The sequence below is a fragment of the Panthera leo genome, chromosome B3 (assembly GCF_018350215.1).
Source record: "Panthera leo isolate Ple1 chromosome B3, P.leo_Ple1_pat1.1, whole genome shotgun sequence".
Taxonomy (NCBI): domain Eukaryota; kingdom Metazoa; phylum Chordata; class Mammalia; order Carnivora; family Felidae; genus Panthera; species Panthera leo.
Window position 1 is genome coordinate 145828544 of NC_056684.1, and position 23471 is coordinate 145852014.

At 60.2% G+C, this 23471-nt stretch overlaps 1 protein-coding gene across 2 annotated transcripts in view; it reads right to left on the reverse strand.

The window, feature by feature from the left end:
- BRF1 (BRF1 RNA polymerase III transcription initiation factor subunit) overlaps positions 1–22025 on the reverse strand; it is a 58054-nt gene extending 36029 nt beyond the window's left edge. The window contains exons 1-4 of one of the 2 annotated variants that reach the window (XM_042944487.1): positions 21793–22020; positions 14860–15000; positions 7814–7819; positions 1492–1629 (exon numbers count right to left, since the gene is read on the reverse strand). In XM_042944487.1, the coding sequence (XP_042800421.1) occupies positions 1492–1629; positions 7814–7819; positions 14860–15000; positions 21793–21976 (469 nt within the window). In that variant the 5' untranslated portion in view covers positions 21977–22020. Of the gene's footprint in view, positions 1–1466; positions 1641–7813; positions 7820–14859; positions 15001–21792 lie in introns of both variants that reach the window. The other variant, XM_042944479.1, reaches the window with a different exon arrangement.
- Positions 22026–23471: the final 1446 nt, after the last annotated feature.

A 23471-nucleotide genomic window follows, 5' to 3' on the forward strand; every position in this document is an offset into this window, starting at 1 on the left:
GGCTCTACCCCGGCCCACCCCCGCCCCCCACCGGCCCTCCCACCCGCCCCCCTGACCCTGTGGCCTCTCCCGTTGGGGGTCACGGGCCAGCACCTCTGAGGATGCCTCTCTCTGCTCGCCAGACTGGGGCGGGGACCGGAGGTGGGGGCGGTGGGGGAGGGACGGATCCCGGAGCCTGGCCTGCACACCCTCGCCCTGCTCCCCGCGCTCCGTACTCCCGGAGACGCAGAGCCAGCCCGAATGGAGCTCCACGCGCCTCCCCTGTGCCGCCCTCCTCAGAGCTAGGCTGGCCGGGCCTCTCGCTGCTCGGTGCACGGGGGCCAGGGTAGGACGCAGGCGAGGCGCCTACACCATCTTCTGCCGGGGCGCTGTGCTGGGAACCCGAGACCCGTGCCCGCTCAGAGCATGCGTGTGCTTTCGACGTGGTATGCTGGAATGAGAACCTTCCAAGACCTTAGGACGTTTCAGTGAAAGACTCCGGTGCTGAGGGTTGCCCGATCGGAACGGCGGCCAACAGGCCCAGCCACGCACGCCACGACCCTTCCAGCAGCCCATGCTTGCTTCACGGGAGCCGTGGCTGGGGCCCCCCGCCCGTGAGGGCAGCTGTGACGGACAGGAATCCACTGGGGACACACGTGCCACGAGAGGAGCCCGGTGGGAAAGCGGAAGGTAAGTGAGCGGGAACGAAGGAAGAGAACGCCGGAAAGCAGGCGGTGGGCCACCCCCGGAACGAGGGTGACGCCAAGGAAGGAACCGCGAGCGGCAGGGGCTCCGGGTCCGCGGCTCAGAGAGAACAATGAGGAGGTGCTAAGCCCTCCAGGGGACCGCACACCGGCCTCACGCACGGGGCCAAGGGTCAGGGCGCCCGAGCGCGGTGGGCACCACCGTCCACATTCCAGAGACCGATGTGCAACCCGCAGCCCGCCGGGCCGTCCCCGAGAGGACAGGCAGAAGGGAGACCACCTGCAGGAAGCCGCTGGGGGACGTGCTATCTCGAAACAAGGACACGGGACCAGGAGAGGGGGTCCCACGCAGGACGGGCCGAGGGAGCCGAGTGATGGTGGAAAAGACACACAGGCAGGCAGGGAGGGCGGACAGCCAGGGTGGGGGCGAGCGGCCCCGGGAGGGCTTTCCAGGGGGTGCGACGCACTGAGTTCCGGGCACGCAGGAGCGTCTGCAGGGTCGGTCTCAGTGCAGTAACAGAACACGCCGCCGTCCTCCCCGAGGGGGCGGATCACCGGCCTGACGGCGGAGTGCGCTCTGTCCTCCCCGGGGGCCAACGGGCCGGGCGCCTACCCTCCCAAGTGGCGGAAGGCCACCTCGATCCAGGAAGGCCTGCGCTCACCCACTAGGGTGCCTCCACGAAATGCGCCGGGAAACTGCAACCGCTGAGCCCAACGGAGGGAGGCCAACCCAGAGAGCGCCGAGACGGGGTTCCTCCGAGAGGCCCCCAAACCAAAGGATACGCGGGGTGCCTTCCGTCCGGCACACCAGGTAGAGGCAGGCCGCGATCACGTGGGCCATTTTCCGGCCGCGGGTCAGGTGCTTGCTCACGGCCATCTTGAAGAAGTTGAAGGCTGTGTCCAGGCAGTGCTGGTTCAGCTGCAGCTGGTTCCCCAGGTGATGGATCTGACGCCTCCCTAGGGTACAACACAGACGTTACCACGGATTCCCAAGGTCAGGACAGACCGACCCTTTCCCTGCCACGTTTTTAAGTTCGCTTTTTGCGGGTTCCAAGCTTTACATGTGGGCGCGGGTGTGAAGTCCCCAGGGTCCCTAGGACTGTCACCTCTCTCCCGGGTCCCTAGGGCTGTCACCGCACTCCCGGGTCCCTAGGACTGTCACCACTGTCCCAGGGTCCCTAGGACTGTTCACCACTCTCCCGGGTCCCTAGGACTGTCACCTCTCTCCCGGGTCCCTAGGGCTGTCACCGCACTCCCGGGTCCCTAGGACTGTCACCACTGTCCCAGGGTCCCTAGGACTGTTCACCACTCTCCCAGGGTCCCTAGGATTGTCACCTCTCTCCCAGGGTCCCTAGGGCTGTCACCGCTCTCCCAGGGTCCCTAGGGCTGTCACCGCTCTCCCAGGTCCCTAGGGCTGTCACCGCTCTCCCAAGGTCCCTAGGACTGTCACTGCTCTCCCAAGGTCCCTAGGACTGTCACCTCTCTCCCAGTGTCCCTAGGACTGTCACCGCTCTCCCAGTGTCCCTAGGACTGTCACCTCTCTCCCGGGTCCCTAGGACTGTCACCGCTCTCCCAGTGTCCCTAGGACTGTCACCTCTCTCCCGGGTCCCTAGGACTGTCACCACTCTCCCAAGGTCCCTAGGACTGTCACCGCTCTCCCAAGGTCCCTAGGACTGTCACCACTCTCCCAGTGTCCCTAGGACTGTCACCGCTCTCCCAGGGTCCCTAGGACTGTCCCCGCTCTCCCGGGTCCCTAGGGCTGTCACCACTCTCCCAAGGTCCCTAGGGCTGTCACCGCTCTCCCGGGTCCCTAGGGCTGTCACCACTCTCCCAAGGTCCCTAGGACTGTCACCGCTCTCCCAAGGTCCCTAGGACTGTCACCTCTCTCCCAGTGTCCCTAGGACTGTCACCGCTCTCCCGGGTCCCTAGGACTGTCACCGCTCTCCCAAGGTCCCTAGGACTGTCACCGCTCTCCCAAGGTCCCTAGGACTGTCACCGCTCTCCCAGTGTCCCTAGGACTGTCACCGCACTCCCGGGTCCCTAGGACTGTCACCGCACTCTCGGGTCCCTAGGACTGTCACCTCTCTCCCAGGGTCCCTAGGACTGTCACCACTCTCCCAGGGTCCCTAGGACTGTCACCGCTCTCCCAGTGTCCCTAGGACTGTCACCTCTCTCCTGGGTCCCTAGGACTGTCACCGCTCTCCCAGTGTCCCTAGGACTGTCACCGCTCTCCCAGTGTCCCTAGGACTGTCACCACACTCCCGGGTCCCTAGGACTGTCACCGCACTCTCGGGTCCCTAGGACTGTCACCTCTCTCCCGGGTCCCTAGGACTGTCACCGCTCTCCCAGGGTCCCTAGGACTGTCACCGCTCTCCCAGTGTCCCTAGGACTGTCACCTCTCTCCCAGTGTCCCTAGGACTGTCACCGCTCTCCCAATGTCCCTAGGACTGTCACCTCTCTCCCAGTGTCCCTAGGACTGTCACCGCTCTCCCAGTGTCCCTAGGACTGTCACCTCTCTCCCAGTGTCCCTAGGACTGTCACCGCTCTCCCAGTGTCCCTAGGACTGTCACCGCTCTCCCAGTGTCCCTAGGACTGTCACCTCTCTCCCAGTGTCCCTAGGACTGTCACCGCTCTCCCAGTGTCCCTAGGACTGTCACCTCTCTCCCAGTGTCCCTAGGACTGTCACCGCTCTCCCAGTGTCCCTAGGACTGTCACCTCTCTCCCAGTGTCCCTAGGACTGTCACCACTCTCCCAGAGTCCCTAGGACTGTCACCGCTCTGCGCCTGGAGAGCAAGGGTCTGCAGCCTGAGCAGTTGCTCCTCCCGAGGCCCCTGTGCTCAGGGTGGCAGCAAAGGGCTTGTGGGCTGGCCAGCCTGGGGCTGCTCCCTGGGACATGCTCCACACAGACACGGCTTCCTGACAGGGACAGACGAGACTGCCTGCTGGCCGTGGGCCCCCACGGGAACACCCCTGTCCCACAGCTGAGTTCCCCGGACTGGCCTCCTGCTCCGACAGCCAGGAGGCTGGCTCGTGCCTGCCCGGCCTCCCCAGCAGGGCCAGCTGGCCTCCCCGCCAGCCTGTCCACCAACAGTCGCTGCCCCGGCCTGCCGTGTGCCATCGTGCAAGGGCGGGAGCAGCAGCAGGCAGATTCGGGGAGGCCGGGGGCTGCCAGGTGACGGGATGGCCGGGACGTCGGCCAGTCTGGGACACAATCCACACACACCCCTCTTCCTGGACGAGCACATCCCACGAGCTACAGCAGCAGCGGGAGAGGATGCAGACGTGCCGTGCCGGCACAGGAGAAGTCACCGCGGGCCGTGTGGCCGGAGCCCGTGGCAGGGACACAGCAAGAGCTGCAGTGTGGCGGGCTGTCCACCCACCCCGGCCGCCACACAGACTCCCCACTCCACCTAACACCCGCTGGCTCCCCAGACCCACTCTTCTGGCAAAGGCCACCCTGAGCTGGGCCAAGGAGAGAAGCCAGGGACTTGTGCTTCACCCACGAACAGCTAGGTGCTGACCGCCCCCTCCCCCCCCCCCCCCCCCCCGTCTGGCAAGGGGAAGGCGAGGGCTGTGTGGCTCACGGTCCGGCCCGCCCACCCTAGGCATGCTGCTGACGGCGACCGCCAGCCACAGGCAGGCACCCGGGGAGCCGGCGCCCCGAGAAGCTGGCATCCGGCATGTGATCTGGCAGCAGGGGGACCCGATGGTCAGCACGCCCTCCCGGTGGCACACCCCTGCCCTGCCTGGAGCCCTCCATTCCGGCTGAACCGACACGGGATCAGGGCCACTGTCCCCAGGGCCACGGCCCTGACTGGACAGAAGGGCAGCAGGGCCTAGCGCCACCCCCCATCGGCAGGCTCGCGCTCAGCCCAGCAAGCCCGGAGGCGAGGAGAGCCGCTGGGACAACACAGAGCAGCAGGGGCCCCACCTGCCGGCTCTGTGGGGCTTGGGGGGGGTGGGGGGTCCTCTCAGAACAGAGCGGGCAGGAGGGGACTCCCTGCTGGCTTGGGGGCACAGAACTACTGTGATACGTTATCTTATCGCAGCTTCATTGCACATAATTCACACACTGTAATATCTTCCCACCGAAGTATGATTCGACGGTTCAGGCATCTTCACAATTCATCATCCTAAAAGAAACCCTGTCCTCATTAGCAGTCACTCCCCACTCACCCCGCCCCACCCACCCCCCCCGCAATGAGTTTTTAATTCATGCGAGGTCAGCCAGCACCACGGCAGACTGAGAAGTCACATGACGCAGGGACACAAGCACAAAGACACAACGATGCCGGTAAGCATAAACTTGCGTACAACCGATTCCTGATCAACGAACCACAGCTTCTTCCCTTTAGGCTTCCTCCCAATAAACGAATGCTAAAAGTAAACACACCTGGGGCGCCCGGGGGGCTCGGTCAGGTGAGCTTCGGACTTCGGCTCAGGTCATGGTCCCAGGGCCACGGGATCAAGCCCCTTGTCGGGATTCTCTCTCTCACCTTCTCTGTCTCTCTCTCTCTCTCTGCCCTCTCCCCAAATAAAAGTTTTTTAAAAAAGGAAACACACTAGCACACAGGTGCCTTCAAAATTTTGGCATTTTGTGAGACAAGGCCCGCGTTTCCATTCAAGCCGGGGGCGGGACGGCATCCTTCCCGGCCCACGCCAACGGCCAGGAGGGCAGGAACACGAACACAGGGCAGGGCCGGGGCCAGCGCCCTGGAGAATGTGCGGGAGGAAGGGTCTGACTCCGAACGGCTCAAGAATCCGCACACCTTCCATCCACAGGGTGCCTCCACCTCCCAACCCCCAAAGCCAGGAGGACTTCCGCGATGCCAGCCGGGCCCCAAGGTCAGGCCGGTGCCGCGGGGACGGGGGTCACACCGACTCCTGTGACCGGATCCGGGCTGCCGGGGGCTGCCAGAGGCCTGCGCGGCCACAGGGGCGAAGGGCTCAGCCTCAGACTTGCGTGTGTGGGCTAGAGCGGACCCTAGCGATCACTGACCTCTGTGGAAAACGGCAACAAAAGGGAGAGGAAACCCCAAGCTCCACAAGCCGACCGGTAACGGAAGAAGGCCTGTGAAGCCCACGGCCTCCTCCAATATTACAAAGATCTCGGTCCTCCCAGTGGAGCGCAGAGAGTTGAGCATCTGACCCTCGATTTCGGCTCAGGTCATGATCCCGGAGCTGTGGGATCGAGCCCCTCGTCAGGCTCAGCACCGACAGCACGGAGCCTGCTTGGGATTCTCCCTCCCTCCCTCCGCCCCTTCCCCACGTGCACGCGCACACGCTCCCTACAAAAGTTAAAAGATTAAAAGAAAGACACAGCCCTGGGAAATTAAAAACCGATCACTAAACTTTTTTTCAAACTCAAAATTAACTGGGAGCCGTGTGGACGCAGATAAAGACCTCGACAGTGAGCTCGGGAGTGGAGGAAGAGCGGCCGCCGGCGGGGTCGGGGTGGGGAGGGGGCTCGCAGCTGGCTCGAGAGGCCTCTCCCTCCAGACAGGGGGTGGGCTCCTGCGGGAGGGATCATCAGGAAGAACAAGGACGCGGCACGAGGACAACGGACCCCACCAGGAGGACAGCAGTCCGGCAGGCACAGAGCTGAGGGAGGGGCCCAGCGGGCGGTGCAGGAGGCCAGCGGACAGCAAGTGTTGCGGGGGCAGCGGGATGTCATCTCCCTGCAGCCCCGCCAGGCGCTGCGTGGCCCTCGGGACTGATCTCTACGGAGCACAGGACAGGAGAGGGAGGAACCTGGCAGCCTCGGGGCCCCGATGGCCAGCGCCCAGTCACGGGAGGCCAGGTACACCTGGCGTGGGGCAAGGACAGGGGGGCCGCCTCTGCAGAGTCACCCCAAACCCACAGCCAGCTCCAACCCCGGCGGCTTCTACAACAGGCCAGCACTCTCCAGGTGCGTCTAGCTGGGAGAAATGGTCACACAGAGGAGGAGACCAGGGACAAGGGCCAGCCCCACAGCCAGGCCAAGCAAGATGTCCGAATTAGGGCAGCCATGCGGGCACACTCGGGCTATCTCTGCAACTCTGCTGGGAGACCAGAGGTCATTTAAAAAGAATTAAAAAAAAAAAAAAAAAAAAAAAAAACCAGAGGGGGCGCCTGGGTGGCTCAGTCAGCTAAGCATCTGACTCTTGATTTCGGCTCAGGTCATGATCTCACGGTTCGTGAGTTCGAGCCCCGCGTCAGTCTCTGTGCTGACAGTGTGGAGCCTGCTTTGGAATTCTCTCTCAGCCTCTCTCTCTGCCCCTCCCCTGCTTGTACTTGTGCTCTCTCTCTCTCTCTAAAAATAAAAAGAAATAAACCTCATGGGATGTCTGGGTGGCTCAGTCAGTTAAGCATCTGGCTTTGGCTCAGGTCATGATCTCAGATTTTGTGAGTTCAAGCCCCACATCAAGCTCGCTGCTGTCAGTGCAGAGCCTGCTTCGGATCCTCTGTCCCCCTTTCTCCCCGCCTCCCCCACTCCTGCTCTCTGCCTCTTGCAAAAAAACCAATAAACATTAAAAAAAAACTAAAAAAAAAAAAAACAGAACAGAAAGGAGAAATAGCAGTCTCTAAATTTGCGGGTTCTAGATGGAGCAAAGCTTGCAGCAATGAACAGCTGTAATTACAAATATCAAAAAAGAAAAAGAAAAAGAAAAGCCTGAAACAGTGGCCACAGCTCCCAAGTCAAAAAACTAAAAAGGAACAAGGGACTGAACAGAAGATGTAAAAGGGAGGAGACAATGGAGAGAAGGCTCCGATCAAGCAAGAGACACACAAACAGGACAGATGACCCCACACCGAGGCTCTGGAAAGATGAATGCAGTTAAGAAAAAAGGGAGAAAGCCCAGATGACCAAGGCCAGGAATGAAGACAGGCCGTCCTCCCAAATCAGGAGACCCAGGGGCACAGGGGGAGGGTGTTGCAAATGAGTCTCAGGACAGTCTGAGTCTGAGTTACTCGAAGACAAGTCGAGAAGGACATCTTTTTTTTTTTTTTTTTTTTTCAATGTTTTTTTAACATTTATTTATTTTTGAGACAGAGAGAGACAGAGCATGAACGGGGGAGGGTCAGAGAGAGAGGGAGACACAGAATCCGAAACGGGCTCCAGGCTCTGAGCAGTCAGCACAGAGCCCGACGCGGGGCTCGAACTCACATACCGCGAGATCGTGACCTGAGCCGAAGTCGGACGCTCAACCGACTGAGCCACCCAGGTGCCCCATGGACATCTTACCAAAACCGACAAGAAAGAGCAGGAAGATAACTGGTCCCACTAAAACCCTACGAAAAGTAGTCCCAATCAAGAAGATGCATCTTTAATCTTTAAGCATAATTAAAACCTCTCACAAAGAAAGGTCAAGGCCCAGAGGACTTCCCATTCCCACATGCTTAAGAAGACACTGGTAGGTCACACAGGAGCCTTTGCAGAGAGCAAGGAACAATGCAGCGCGATCCTGCAGGGTCTTGGCCAGAGGGGCAAGGTGCGTTTAACCTCACAAACTCAGTGTACTTCATCACGTTAACAAAACAAATAGAAAACGCATACAATCATTGCAACAAATGCAAAGGAGCATGTGACAAAATGCTAACGTGATTCTTCCTGACAACAAGCTGGTGGTCACCATCACACCAAGGTCAGGAGACAGACAGGAACATGCACGGTCACCACTCTGCCCAACATCACCCCAGGGAGAGCGGCCACACGGCAATAATGGGTAACAAAGCCCTGGAAACAAACGATGGCGTACAGATGGGGAAGAGAGAAGTAGCAAATGACTATCACACATCACGCAACTGTTAACCAAGAAGCAGCTATGCATGACCAGATTTCATGAGTAACTGATCTACAGCGTCCAGGTAATCCCAACCACAGTCTGGGCAAGTTTTCCTGTGGAAACCGACAAGCCGATTCTAACATTTACTCTGCCACACAAAGGAGCTAGAAGGGCTGAGACCATCCTGAAGAGGGGCAGTGCCGGAAAGCTACACTGTGGGACTTCTACAAGGACACCACGGCTGTCAAGACAGTGTGGCACCAGCACGGGAGTTTCGAATGGACTTATCCCTACACAGTCACTTGACTTGTGACGAATGGACCAGTTCGGCACCCTGGTTTCGGAAAGGACGGTCTTATTGGCGAATGGGACAATTATACGTCCACATTGAAAAATGTAAGCCTCAACCCCTACCTCACACCATAGATACAAAATTGATCCGAGGGAAATCCCAAACCTACCTGTGAAATACAAAACAACAAAGCTTCTAGGTGAAAACACAAGAGAGTGTCTGCAGATCTCAGGGTAGACAAGAATGTCTTCAGTCACAAAACCCCCAACCGTAAAAAAGGCAACATGTTGGGACTTCATTAAGAAATTTCTATTCATCCAGAAACAATGTTGAGACTTAAGTGAAAACACAAGTCACCAGCTGGGAAAAGGATTCAGAATGTGCACCCCCAACCAAGGGCTCAAATGCAGAACGTATCAAAACATCTACAAAGCAGTAAGAAAATGATAACTCAGATTTTTTAAAAAACCTCACAAAAGAGGGATCTCTGAATGGCCAAAAAGCACACACGAAGGTGTTCCACACAGCCACTCACCAGGCAAAGCAAACGAAAGCACACACCCAGCAGAAAGACCGGAGTCAGCAAAGCAGCGGCACCGAGTGCGGACACGGCCCCTGTGCTCCCGCGTGGTTGCAGCCGGGAGGGTGACGCGGCACAACCATGCTGGAAAGCCTCCGGCGCATCTACCGATCGTGAGCGCACGCCTGCGGCCCCAGAAACCCCACTCACAAGCACACCCCCAAGGGGCGTCGACCAGAGGACGGAGTGCAAGGAGGTGCCCGGCAGCTCACGTACAGCAGCCAGAAAGGAAACCCCAAACACCCACCGACAGGAAAAGTGGGTGAACAAACTGTGCTGTATTCATACAGCGAAGTCCCAACGGCCCAAAACAAAGTACTGATGTGCACAAGAAAGGGCGTTTTCCAGGATCCCAATCATCTGCAGCAGAAAAACACATAAATCCAACAGACAGCAAGGAGCTTTCTGGGGTTCAAGTATGTCCAGGGCGCTCGGGTGGCTCAGCTGGTTGAGTGTCCGACTCTTGATTTCGGCTCAGGTCGTGATCTCATGATTTGTGGGTTCGAGCCCTGTGTCGGGCTCTGTGCTGACAGCTCGGAGCCTGGAGCCTGCTTCTGATTCTGTCTCTCTCTCTCTCTCTGCCCCTCCCCTGCTCATGCTCCTTCTCTCTCTCTCAAAAATAAACATTAAAAAAAAAAACAACTTTTCTTTTAAAAAGAAGCATGTTCTACCTTGATCGGTGAGGCACGTCTGATCTGTGTAAGTTTACAAAGCAGTTCACGTAAGGTCAGTACGTTTTATGCACCTGACTATGCATATGTTACACCAAGAAAAACAGACACAAAAAGAGTAGAATAGAAACAGCTCCCAAATAAAAGGGCTCTCAAGTCAACGAAAAACGCTCCAGCCCGGTGGTGCCTCCGAAGTCCAGAGACGGAGGGAAAACCCACAAGGGGCCGGTTAGGAGAGATGACGAGAGAGATCAAAACTCAGAGTGGCAGCAACCTTCCCATGCTGGTGACATCACACCCCTGCGTCCTGCTCAGCCCCCCAACACAGCCCAGAGGAGGTGGCTAACCTGCTAAGCACAACCTGGGTGCGTTCCCAACAAAACCAGAGACGGACCCTGGAAAGGTGTGGGCACCAGGGCCACCCAGGAGGGGTGCCAGGAGCCGGCAAACTACGTGAGCGTAAAGAACGAGCAGGGCGCTGCTGGGAGCCGTCTCAGCCCATTTTCCAATTTTCCTGTTTTCTCATCAGGGCCAACGGATCGGCAACCACCGTGGGGGCTGAAGCCACACGCCCAGACTGCACCCAGACCCACGGCTGGGTGGGGGACGGTCGCACACGCCCCAGGGCACCAGGACGGAGGGGTCAGCACAGCACTTCCAAACCAGGGCCGGGGGAGGTGAGGGACACGAGAAGGAGCAGACAGATAAGCCACGCGGGAAGCAGCAGGCAGCGGTAACGGGAATTTCGAAAGTGAAATACGGACCACGAAGCGCAAGGCGGGGGCAGCCCCAGCACATCAGAAGTGTACCGGCCGCACCTCTCAGACAACGTCCGGAAAGCCTGCTGGGGTCTGCCCTTTCCGCCTCCCCCAGGAGCTACGGAAAAGGACAGGAGGAAATAAAATTGCCATAAACTCACCAGGGCAGAGAGCAAAGAAAGATCTCCGAGGACAGGAGGTCAACCCAGTGCAGCCTCACGGCCAGGCCCCAAGGGCCAAGCAAAAGCAGCGGAACCGGGGGCTGGGCCCGCCGGCCTCCCTGTCCCCCACAGCCCCCGCCCGAGCAAAGACCGGATGCCGACGGTGGCGGGAGGGGACGCCTGCCCAGGTGGGCGGAGGGTCGGCGGGCCCTGTGCAGGCGCCCGGCGCAGGCTGCTTTCCGCAGGCAAGAGCCCCGAGGAAAGGCCCGGCCCCTAGGGCCGCCCAGCGCTCCCCCAGATGCCTTGGCCTCAGACCTCGCTGTGGCCCCGCTCTGAGGGTTCTGCAAGTTGTGTTGATTTCTTACTTAACCAAGGGTAACTATCTTCAATAAGATGGATTATTTCTGTCCTGTTAGTTTCCGATTTTGCTGCAAGCACAAGTCTGTGTGACCGCCTCCCTTCACTCGGGTCCACCTTGACGTCGGCACACAGAACACCACCACGTGACGGCACCGGCCACAGTGAAGGGGCGGAGCTGGGCCAGCACCAGGGGGTGGCCTGACCCTCCGTTGTGAAAGGAGCCCCTGGCGCTGTCCCGACCACAGGACAAGTGGCCACCGACCGAGTCAAGGGACAGGTCCTACGCACGGTATGATCTCTGATAAAAACTAACGATGCTAATAATAAACCCATGGCATCGGAGAAAAAAGCACAAAAGAAATGTAAGAGCATCCCGTGACGCAATCATTCCAAGCCCACGAACTGCCCTCCTGGCGGTCGGGCGCCGCGGCCGGTGATGGCGACGGTGGCACGTGTGATGCTGGCCACACCCACCCACAGGGGACATGGGTCCTTGAGTGTGATGCGGCGCAGCAGACGGCGGGCTGCAGCTGGGACCCCCCACGCCGCGCAGCCTGCCCTCCCGGCACGGGCACGGGCACGGGCACGCCTTGTCGGCACTTCGCAGACGCGGTGTTTACGAACAGAAGGCCCCCGGCAAGACTGTGCCGTGTCTCCAGCAGCATCTGCTCACTTGGTGTCTCTGTGTCACATTTTGGTGATTCTCCCGATACTTCAAGCTTTTTCACGATTGTTTTATCTGTTACGGTGATCTGTGGCCGGCGATCTTCAATGTTACCGTTGTAACCGTTTCGGGCCTCCATGAACCCCACCCGTGTAAGACGGCGGCCTTGATAAACGTCGTGTGCGCACCGACACCCCCCCCACCGGCCGCTCCCCCGTCTCCCTCCCTCTGCTCGGGCTTCCCTGGCCCCTGAGACCAACAGTATTGACATCAGGCCAACTACTAACCCTACGGTGGCCTCTAAGTGTGCAGGTAAAAGAGTCGTGTGTCTCTCACCGCCAAAGCTAGAAATGAGGCCGCTGAGCGAGGACGGCACGTTGGAAGCCGAGACGGGCCGAAAGCTTGGCCTCTTGCGTCAAACCGCGAGCCGAGCTGCGAACGCAGCGGGAAAGTTCTTGAAGGAAATTAAAAGTTCCCCTCCAGTGAGCACACGTGTGATAAGAAAGGGAGGCAGCCTCACTGCCGAGGCGGAGAAAGTTTGAGTGGTCTACGTAGAAGCTCAAACCAGCCCCAACGGTGATCCCTGAAGCCGAAGCCTCATCCGGAGCAGGGCCCGGACTCTTCCGTTCTCTGACGGCCGAGAGGGGAGAAGGCTGCAGCGGAAACGTCTGAGGTTGGCAAAGGCGGGTTCGAGAGGCTTAAGGAAAGAAGCCGTGTCCTAACACACAAGCGCGAGGTGAGGCCGCGAGCGCTGACGATGCAGAAGCCGCGGCAAGCTGTCCGGAGCCCGAGCGAGGATCGTGAACGAAGGTGGCCCCGCTAAGCAACAGACCGTCAGTGTAGACGAAACAGCCTTCTCTAGGGAGCGGACGCCATCGAGGACTTCCACAGCTCGGAAGCAAGGTCAACGCCTGGCGTCAGGGCTTCAGAGGACAGGCTGACCGTCCTGCTGGGGTCAAGGCAGCCGCGGACTTGAAGCGGAGGCCAGGGTTCGCGTAGCGTCCTGGAAACCCTGGGGCCCTTGAAGTTACCCTGTGTTCTGCCCGCGCCCTATCGACGGCACACGAAGCCCGGACGGCAGCACGTCTGTTCACAACACGGTTTATTGAAGATCTGAAGCCCGCTGTGGAGACCTGCTTCTCAGAAAAAGATTTCTTCCAAAACGTTACTGCCCGTGGACAAAGCACCCAGGCGCCCGAGAGCTCTGATGGAGACGGACAGAGAGAGCAACGTTGTGTCCATCACTGATAGCACAGCATCCGTCCTGCAGCCCGTGGATCGAGGAGACGCTTTGACTTTCAGGTCTTGTTACTTAAGAAATGCACGTCAGGGCCCGGGTGGCTCGGTCCGTTAAGTGTCCGACTTCGGCTCAGGTCATGATCTCGCAGTCCGTGGGTTCGAGCCCCGCGTCGGGCTCTGTGCCGACAGCTCGGAGCCTGGAGCCTGCCTCGGATTCTGTGTCTCCCTCTCTCTCTGCCCCTCCCCTGCTTGCACATTGTATCTCTCTCTCTCTCTCAAAAGTAAATAAACATTAAAAAAAATTAAAAAAAAAAAAAGAAATGCATGTTGGAAGGCTGTAACTGCCATAGACGGTGATTCCTCTTGACAGATCTGGGGAAAGTACATTGAAAACCTTCTGGAAAGTATTCACCACTCTGGATGCTATTAAAAATATTCATGGTTTGGGGCACCTGGGTGGCTCAGTTGGTCGAGCGCCTGATTTCGGCCAAGGTCATGATCTCGTGGTTCATGAGTTTGAGCCCCACGTCGGACTCACTGCTGTCAGCGCAGAGCCCGCTTCAGATCCTCTGTCCCCCTGTCTCTCTGCTCCTCCCCTACTCACACTCTCTAAGTAAACATTTTAAAAACCCAGAACATTAATGGCTCATGCGGCTCATGGGAAGGGCTCAGAATACCAACAGGGGTCTGGAGGAAGTTGATTCCAGCCCTCGTGAGTGACCGTGAGGGGTTCCAAACTCCAGGGGAGGAAGTCACTGCAGACGTGGTGGGCACAGCAAGACAACCAGAACTGGAAAGGAGGCCTGGAGACGCTACAATCTCATGATCGAACTAGAAAGGATGAGGCGTTGCTTCTGACGGGCGAGCAAAGGACGTGGACTCTTGACACGGAATCCATTGCTGGCGGAGATGACGTGAAGATCGTTGACACGACAACAGAGGACGCAGACGATCACATCAACTCGCGGATATCGCGGCTGCAGGGTTTGAGAGGCTGGGCTCCCATTTTCAAAGAAGTTCTACTGTGGGTCAAATGCCATCAGAGAGCATCGCAGGCTGCAGAGAAGTTGCTCACGACCGAGAGTCCATCCCTGCGGCAGACTTCATTGTCGTCTCGCTTTCCGAAGTCCCCACGGCCTCCCCAGCCTCCACCCACTGCCTGCCAGGTCAGCAGCCAGTACCATCGAGGCAGGCCCTCCACCAGCAAAAAGATGACTGACTGAGAGCTCAGATGACGGTTAGCACTTTTTTAGCAACAGAGTATTTTTAAATTGGGGTATAAACACTGACTTTTTAGACCTAATGCTAGTGTATCCTTGAGACCGAGACTAGAATAATGTGCAGATGTAATTTCTACGTGCGCTGGGAAACCCGTTACAAAGAGTTGTGATGTTCACTGTATTGTGGCGGTCTGGAGCAGACCCTGAAGTGTCTCTGAGGTATGCCTTTAAGACCACAGAGCAAGGGGACACACGATCACTCCCGAGAGTGTCCTCAAGCACATGTCTGAGAAGTGCTGGCAGAACGTGTCCCTGCCTGAGCTGACCTCAGCTCAAAGCACCCTCAGCGCTGCGAGACTGGACACTTTCCCCTGGAATCAGGAAAAAGACACTCCTATTCAGCACGGTGCTGAAGGTGCTAGCCAGGGGCCACCGCAGGCCGCCCGCTCTTGCCCTCCACCCCACCTCCATCCACCCCCGACACCTTCCCTCCTCCAGAGCCCCCCCCCACGCCACAGGAAATACCGTTCTGCAGGGTCTGTGCTCTCGACTCCTTCCCCAGGTTCACGTGGAAGCCGCCGCCCAGGGTCGGGGTTTTGCCGGCACCTAGAAAAACAACCAGCCTGATTAGTCAAAACCTGGCAAAAAAGATCCACACCGACAGACCTTCCCTGCATGGGGCGTCTCTGGAGCCAGGATCCAGGGGGACCAGCATTCACAGCGCGAGGCAGCCACGATCGGGGCCTCTCCCTCTGCCGTGCCAACGGGGTTGTGGCCTCGACCCGGAGCCACGGCAGGTGGACCACGGCCACCGGCACTCTCTAAGCACGTTCCAGACCACTGCCACATGGCGGCCAGAGAGAGCACAGCTCACCTCCGAACTACAGCTCTCCCCTCGGCCCTCTGCGCGCTCTGGGCCAGCCCGTTCACGGGAGCTACACCTGCACAGTGACCACTGGCTAGTGCGTCCATCTCCCCACAGGACTGTGGGCTTCCGGAGGGTACGGGCCACGTCCCGGGCCACGCCCTATGCGGCCCAGAGCCTCTGAGCCACCTGGTCTACAGGAGGCACTCACACCTCTGGCCCCCTGTGTGCTGCCCACCCCCAGAATGGCAGCCTAGAGAGCCCACCCCGAAGGTGGCCGTAGCCAGGCCTGCGGGCACCCTGCCCTGCATCTCCCAGCAAGGCTCAGATGTCCCAGGAAGTCCCGCACTCTCTGCTCTGCAGACACTGGGGCTGGGACTTCTGCCCTGTCACCCCGTGACAACAGCCAGGCAGAGGTCTGGATTGTGTGCTAGACCTAGAAACCCCGCTGCCGCTGCCACAGAGGGAGTGCTCAGGAAGCCACGAACAAGCAGGGAAATGCTGCCCATCCTGCAGGCCAACGCGTGTGACACCAAAGGATTAGAGGCCTCTGCAGCTAGGGGACATCTCCCACGCTCAGCCACATGACACAGGGTGTGCTGGAGGGACCGAGACACAGGGGAAGCGACAGGGAAACTCAGAAGTGGCAGGGACCTGGGCACCCAGATCCCTGAAGTCTGGGAGCAGGCCCCCAGGGAAGCATGTGGCCCCCCTCCTGGGGCCAGCAGGGACCTCGGGTCGCCCGCGGGCAGGCACCACACAGGCAGAGCAGAGTAAGCGTGACCTCCGGCACACCTGTGACGGCGACCCGGGCCCGAAGCAACACGAGTGAGATTCCTTAAGGATCTCAGCAAAGTGGTTCCAAAGTTTAGCCGGCAGTGAGAAGGAGTAAGACTGGCCAAGAAAACTTTGAGAAGAACAACGAGTGGGCTCTGTTGAGCAGCTGCGGGGCCACGGGCGGGTGGGCTGGCCGGAGCGGAGCTGGGAGCCGGCTGTCAGGTGGCCGGGCACCCGCACTCCCCACCACAGCGGCGGAGCAGAGGGGTTGGGGGGCAGGGCAGGTGGGGACCTTCCCCAGGAGAGCGGGGCCCAGGACAGGGTCGCTCACCACCTGCAGACAGTTTTGCTGTCACCGGGACCGTTGGTTCCTACGGCCGCCTTGACAGACGGCCACAGACTTCACGTCCTTGAGAGGCTGGTCGCAGAGGATGGGGAGGGAGAGGGACGGGCTGTGTGTCCTCACGGGGCTGGGGAGGCTCAAGCGGGGCATGCTGGGGGCTGGAGAGCTGCAGGGCCCAGAGGGGCTTCATCCACCCGCACCAGCCGCAAAGGGCTCCCCAAACCAAGGTCAGGGCCCCGCGTCTGCTCCCTTCCCGTTTTGGTGGTGGTGCTTTTTACAACTCTAGGTTCTTCACCTGTGCAATCTTTAACGTACAAGAACCACGGGGGAAGGCCCAGTCACTCACAGCACCTGACCAGGACACCCACATCGTGGCCTCTGTTTCCGGCACCCCCAACTTCTATTTTAGAAAAACAGAAATATCGCCATGCTGTTTTAATTAAGATGGATGTGTACTTTCAATAAATGATGGGGCTACTGCATGAGGAAAAGGGTGATGAAATGCTGTAAAGCCTCACCTTCTGGGAACAAGGACCCTGGGGGCCAACACCCCCTGCTTAGACACAGACAGAAGGCGGCCGGGGCGGGTCACTCAGGGAGGCTGTGCCTACGAAGAGCAGGGGCTTCGTTCCGCTCGAGCGTTAAACGCATCTCCTTATTCCTGGAAATCTCGCAAAGCCACCAGAGGTCACCCGCCCACGTGCCCCCTCCTCCCCCTCCTCCCTTACTCTCCCCTGCACTGTCCGGGACTCCCCACCCCCTCACTGCACTTCCTGTGTCTGTGCCACCCTGCCCTGCCTCTCCCTGAGGACCCAGTCCCCCTGTCCGGGGCCAGGGCACCTCTGGGGCCGGTCTCCCGACTCCTGCTCACACAGACGCACACGTACACTGGTGCACCCTCGCACGCACACCGGCCGTGCTCCTCGTCGTGTGCTTCCAGGAGACGCGGGGATCCGGTCCCCTCCGCAGACCCAGTTCTCCGCAGCAGGGCGGGATGGGGGTGTCCGAGCCTGCTTGCCAAACTGAGGCAAACTGATTCTCGTACTCAGCAAACACCACCCACTAGGGTCTGGTTATGAGAGACAGAGTCTGGAATGCACCCGTGGGTCGTACAAAAAGTGCTTATTTAGCAAACCTGGGCCCCCTAAAACCATGAGCCTAAGGCTCCCCCGAAGTTTGAAACCAGCTGGAGTGTTACCTCCGGTCACCACTGCTGACACACGCCGTTCTCAGCCTGCACGATGCGACACTATTCCGTCTACTCGTTCCACATCGGACCTTTTCTCTAACAAGCTCCTGTGGCAAAAATCCACGCTGGAACCAGCTGGTGGAAGGTAGGGCCAGGCCAAGACCGCCCCCTCGTGGACAGCGGTGGGGCGCCTGATGCCGCCTGTGGCAGCGGGAGCAGGAGGGCACCGCGGTCCGACCCTGGAGACGGGCGCACCATGAGCCTCCCAGGCTGGGCGTCAGGGACCAAGCCAGTAACACCAGGGAGAGAAAGGCAGTGATGAGGCGGGGCCCCGGCACGACCGAGAGGCCTCAGCACCCCAGAGAGACGCTCGTACAGATCTGTCTGTCCCCCGTCTCACCCACAAGCCCCATCAACACTCGTAAGCAAAAACTTCCATCGCTTTCTATTAACTTAATTTTAAGGGAGGGGTGTCTAACTTCTTCTCAAGAGAGGCCCTGGGAGCGGCCGGAGCCCCCACATGGACACATGCTCCTCTGGGGCCGCCAGCAGGCCCTCAACAGGACCGCAGGGAGTCCCGAGTCCCGGGATGCAGCCTGGACACAGATCCAGGGTGGGATAAACAGCTGGGCGCAGGCCACGGCCGAGACTGCGCTCAAGCCGGCGCGGCTCCCAAAGAGCTTGCTCCGTAGGGAAACCACACAGCCCGGAGCGTAGAGAACAAAAAAAGGCTGCAAACGACATCTTAACAAGAAGAGTCCTCTCTCTCCATGGGCCTCTAGGACAGCCCAGCCAGCGTTTCCTGCGAAGCGGCACTTTGGCCAGGAGCTCCACGGGGCTTTGAGGGGCCACAGGACAAAGCAGATGCAGGACCTTCCGCCTCTGGGACCAGAGCTCGGCCAGGACAGCACCCGGTGCTCAGCGGCCCAGGACACCGGTGGGCTGTCCCGGGAGAGCCACCTATGGGCAGGGTGCACTAGGCAGGTGGGTGCAGGTCCCCCCCCCCCTCCTTAGGGCAGACGGCCCTCCCCATCCAGGGCCAGGGGTGCAAACACGACTGGGGGTTCATCCACCCCAAATGTGTGCGAAGTGCATCACGACTCTGGACGGTGACGACAGTAGCACTTACAAACACCCTGCTTGAAAGACGCGGTCTGCAGCCGGGAGAAGCTGTGATTTTATGGAAGCTGTGGGAAGGCCCCCCCACCCCCCGCCTCCCTGGGACGGAGGGAGGGGCCCCAAGGAAGCAGCAGCCACGGGTTGCCTGGTGCAGAGCCCTCTGGAGGGCTCTGACAACCCCAGGGGGAGGCTGGCGGGAGCCGAGGGCGCCCCAGGGAAGGAGCTGGGGCTTGGAGGCCCTCGGGTGGACACGCGGCACAGGACACTCAGAGTCGATCCTTCGGGCTCTGCCCCCGCGGTTCCGGACACGCTGGAGGCGAGCCCCTCCCGGGAGAGCAGCAGGACCCTTCCTCAGGGCCTCGCTAAGACCCCAGCCACTCTGGCCACACTGAACCGCCCGCAGTCCCCCCCAGGTACCCACCCCTTCTGCCAGCCGGTCGCCTCCCTGTCGCCTGTGCCCGGCAGCTGAAGGACTCGGCCCGGATGTCCCTAGTACCGCTCACGCTGCCACCCCCGGACGCTGGCCTCACGCTTTGCTGGTCTGGGATCCAGGGAATCAGGGTGACTGGAGCTCTAGAGTCCAGGCCCGGCGCACAATGGGCGCCCACTGGGAAAGACCCCTGGGCGGCCAGGAGCCCACAGTGGCAGGGCCTCTGGCCACCCGGCCCCGGTGTCTACTTCACACAGTCCCAGGTAGTACACCCCTAACTCCACGCTCGGTTCTCAAACACTAAGAATGAATGCTCGGGAAAGTTGACCGTGGGACCCAGTGAGGGCAGCTCAGAGGGCAAGGTCAGCTTTCAGGGCGAGGGGGGAGTGCAGGAAGACCCGAGAAGAGCCAGCGGGCACTCGCTCAGCGGCCAGGGGACTGGGAGTAACCCCAGTCAACGGCCCAGCCACCTCTGCCCTGAGGGGGAAGGGAGGGGGCCGGGCGGCAGAGGGGCTACCGACGCCCCTCCCCTCTCCTGGACGGGCTCCTGCAGGGAACAGACCCACAGGACAGAGCCAGCCCTGGCCTGGGGAAGTATCTTTGCACCCCCTTTACGGCATGCCTTCCGACAGCACCGGGCTCTGAGCCCGTGCTCACGAGGCTGTGCCACCAACTTCGCCGCACACGGGTGAGAGCACACCTCTCACGTCCGGGACCGGCGGGGTGTGCAGCGTCTCCGCAGCCTGTTCCCCGTCTGCACGGAGGGCAGGCGCCGTCATCAGGTGCGCGGGTGCCCTCGTCAGCACAGTGCCTTCCCGTGGAGAACCCTAAGGGTCAGCTCCTGCCACCATGCGTTCTCACTACCGTCTCGTTCCTCTCTTTCCAGTGACGGGAGGCAGCGCCTGACAATGTGTGACAAAACGACAGCAGTGCTGGGGAGCCCGCGCCCCGGCAGCCCTGGAAGTTGCCCCAGAACACAAAGACGTGCGCGCTGCACCAGAGGTGATGGGGAGAGAGCAGGACACAGGAGTCAGTGAGGCCCAGAGCCACGTCTTTGAAAAGCTCAATTAAAGTGATAAACTTCCGGCAGGGGAGACAAAGGGAGAAAGAAATCAGGGACATCACCAGAGACCCTGCAGACATCAGAAGGACGAGGAGGGACTGGTGCCAACTGTTCTGAACGCATCACCTGAACAACTTTGATCGAGGGGGGACCGAATCCTCAGAACCACACACTCACCCACGGGGAAGGACTTAACCTAAAACATGACTACAACCTACGACGATGAAAGATACTGCATCTGAAGTTAAAAACCTTCTGAGGGAAAAACAAAAACAAAAAGCCTTTTAGGCCCAGAGGGCTACACTGGTGAATTCCACCAAACGTTCCTGGAAGAAATAACAACGGTTCTACACGGTCTCTTCTGGAGAACGTAAGAGAAGGGGACATTCTCCAACCCGTTCCAGAAGATGAGACACTGCGGGAAATCTATGCACCGACATTCCACATTCCACGTACAGACTCTCAACAAAGTATCAGCAGACCTAACCCCTCAGCATAGCCGAGCTAGGTAAGTCTGCCCCAGCAAGGCAGGTGCGGCATTCGAAACGCGGCCACGGCCACGGCCACGCTGATTCAGAAGAAAACCGCGAGGATGTGAGGTGATGAGAGAAAAGCACTGGACGAATTCCAACAGCCACTCGTGATGAAAACTCTCAACAAACCAGGAGCAGAAAGAGGGCCTCCCCAACTTTACTAAGAGACATCTACCCAAGCCTGCAGCTAAACGTCAACACTGAGTGGGGAACGCTGAGCCCTTCCCTGAGTCCGGCTATAAGGCAAGAAAGAGAAACAAAAGGAAGAAATAAACAGCCCCTGTTTACAAACAACGGGACGGTCTGAATACAAAATGCCAAGAGATGTCGAGAACTCCCAGAACTCACGGCTAAGTTTAGCAAAGTCACAGGAAGCAGGCCAACGACAAAAACCCGTATTACTACATCCCAGCAGTGAACAATCAAACGCTGAATTTTAAAAGATAGTCCTTAGCACAGCTCGCTCTGTACCAGAGGCATCGGCCCCAGAGAAATGAAAACAGGTTCGCAGAAAGGGCCACACGCTGTTTCCAGCAGCTCCGCTCCTCGCCACCCCAAAGTGACCACCGTCCTCCGACCTCAGCCCCACACCCTGGGTGAAGTCACAGGCACCAGGCTGGGGGAAGATGCCAGTCCCCAAAGGTGGGGACCAAGAGCACATCCACTAGCGGCAGGGCCGGGGACAGGGCGGCTGGGAGAGCCTGCGGGGAAGATTTGGAGCTGTGCAACTTTTCTTTACCCCTGAACCTAGCTGCGGTGACAGTCACAGCGCTGGACCCAGATGAAGCCAGCGTTACCGGACGCTTAGAGAGACAGGACCGGACACGGTCATCGTGTTCCTCCCTTTTAAATTCCGTTATTTAAAAACTGCGGGCACATAGTTCACAGGGGGCGGTCCTCCGGACCCCACCGGCTACCCGCGCCCCCCCCCCGGTGTCCCCTGGCGCGCCCCCCGCGTCCCGCGGTTGTCCTCTGGCACCATCCCCGGCGTCCCCCTCCCCCGTGCCCCCCGGCGTCCCCGCGCGCCCCCTGCGTCCCCCGGCCCCCTCGCGCGGACCCCGGCCCCCGCGCGGACCCACCGTCCAGAGACACGAACTGGCCCACGGCCGACGAGCCGCCGCCGCTGTTCTCCACGAACTGCACCTCGGACACGATGATGTTGTCCTCGAGCACCGAGCCGCAGCCGGTGCACACGGCGTCGCCGCGCGCCGCGTCAAGCTCGATGTCCGTGCCGCCGCAGCCGCGGCACACGCGGCCCGTCATGCCGGCGGCTTTCGCGCGGGCTCGTCGCCCGCTCCCGGCCCCGGCCCCGGCCCCGGTCCGCCCGCCCGCGCGTCGGCCCGCCCGACTCTCGCGAGGCCGCCGCCGCCGCCGCCGCCGCCAAGCCCTCCGATTCGCAGCGGCAGATTCGCCGCGAACGCCGCGGTCGCGCCGCCCGCAACGGTCTCTCCCGCGCGTCGGGGACGGGCACCGGGGCTGCGGCGGGGCCTCGAGGACTCGAACCCGCAACCTGCGGACCCGGACGCCGCTACCGGGCCTCAGAACCACTAACCAGCAGGCCTCCCTGGCGGCGAGCGAGCGTCAGCAGTGGGCGGGGCCAGGGGCTGCGGGCGGGGCTTTGGTGCCGAGAGCCTCCGGGAATGGGACCGGGAGCGGTGGGCGGGACCAAGGCGAACGGCGGGGCTTTGAGTGGTGAATGCCCCCAGGGCCGGAACCCAGAGCTACAGTAGGAGCCCTGAGTGGTGGGCGGGGCTTTGGGGGCCCGCCCCCTGGGACGGGACGGGGAGCGATGGGCGGAACTTTGAGTGGTGAGTGCCCCCTAGGACCGGACTCGGAGCTGTGGGCGGGGCCGCAGGTGGTGGGCGGGGTTTTGGTGGTGAGCGACACCAAAGAAGGCTCCGGGAGCGGTGGGCGGGTCCAGGCCGGTGGGCGAGGCTTTGGTGGGGAGAGCCGCCTGGGAAGGGGGCGGTGGGCGGGGTCAAAGCGATGGGCGGAGCTTTGGTTGGGAGCGCCCCCTGGGACCGAACGCGGAGCGGTGGGCGGTGCCCGGGCAGGTGTGTGCGGCAGTGTTGGCTCCCTGGCGGCGTGGGTCGGGGGTGGAGACGCCGGGCCCGGGCGCCCGCTTCTTCCCCTGCACAGGCAGGCCCGCCTCGCGATTCGCCCCGGCTCCCCGGCTTCCGCCTGACGGTGCCCGGACGCCCCTATGCGCCCCCTGTCCCGTGCTGTGTGTGCCCCCAGAAGTCCCCGCTGCCTGACAGCTGCTTGTGCAAAGTGTGTTACCCGTGGCAGGCTTCTGTGTCCCCCGACCCGCAAGTATCTGCAAATATATGCAGTCACCGCGACCCCCCGGCGCCCCTGAGAATAGCCTGAGAAGAAACATGCGGGGCGCCAGTGTTTAAACTGCCAAGTTTGTCTGTGGGACGCAGCCCGAGCTCAGACCATCAGAAAACGCTCTGTTCCCACTTGGAGGCGACCAAGTAAACACACAAACCGTTCCGCAGGCAATCTGTAAAGTCCATTTAATCCCAATCAAAATGTCAACGAGATTTTCAAATAACTTGATAAGCTGATCCCAAAGCCATCCGGAAGAGTGCGTTCACAAATATAGTCAAATTCTGCAAGACAAAGGGAAGCAGTGCCTGGGTGGCTCAGTTGGTTAAGTGCCTGGTTTTTAGTTCAGGTCAGGATCTCACAGTCTGTGAGTTCAAGCCCGGCATTGGGCTCTGTCCTGAGGCAGAGCCATTCTCTGCCATTCTCT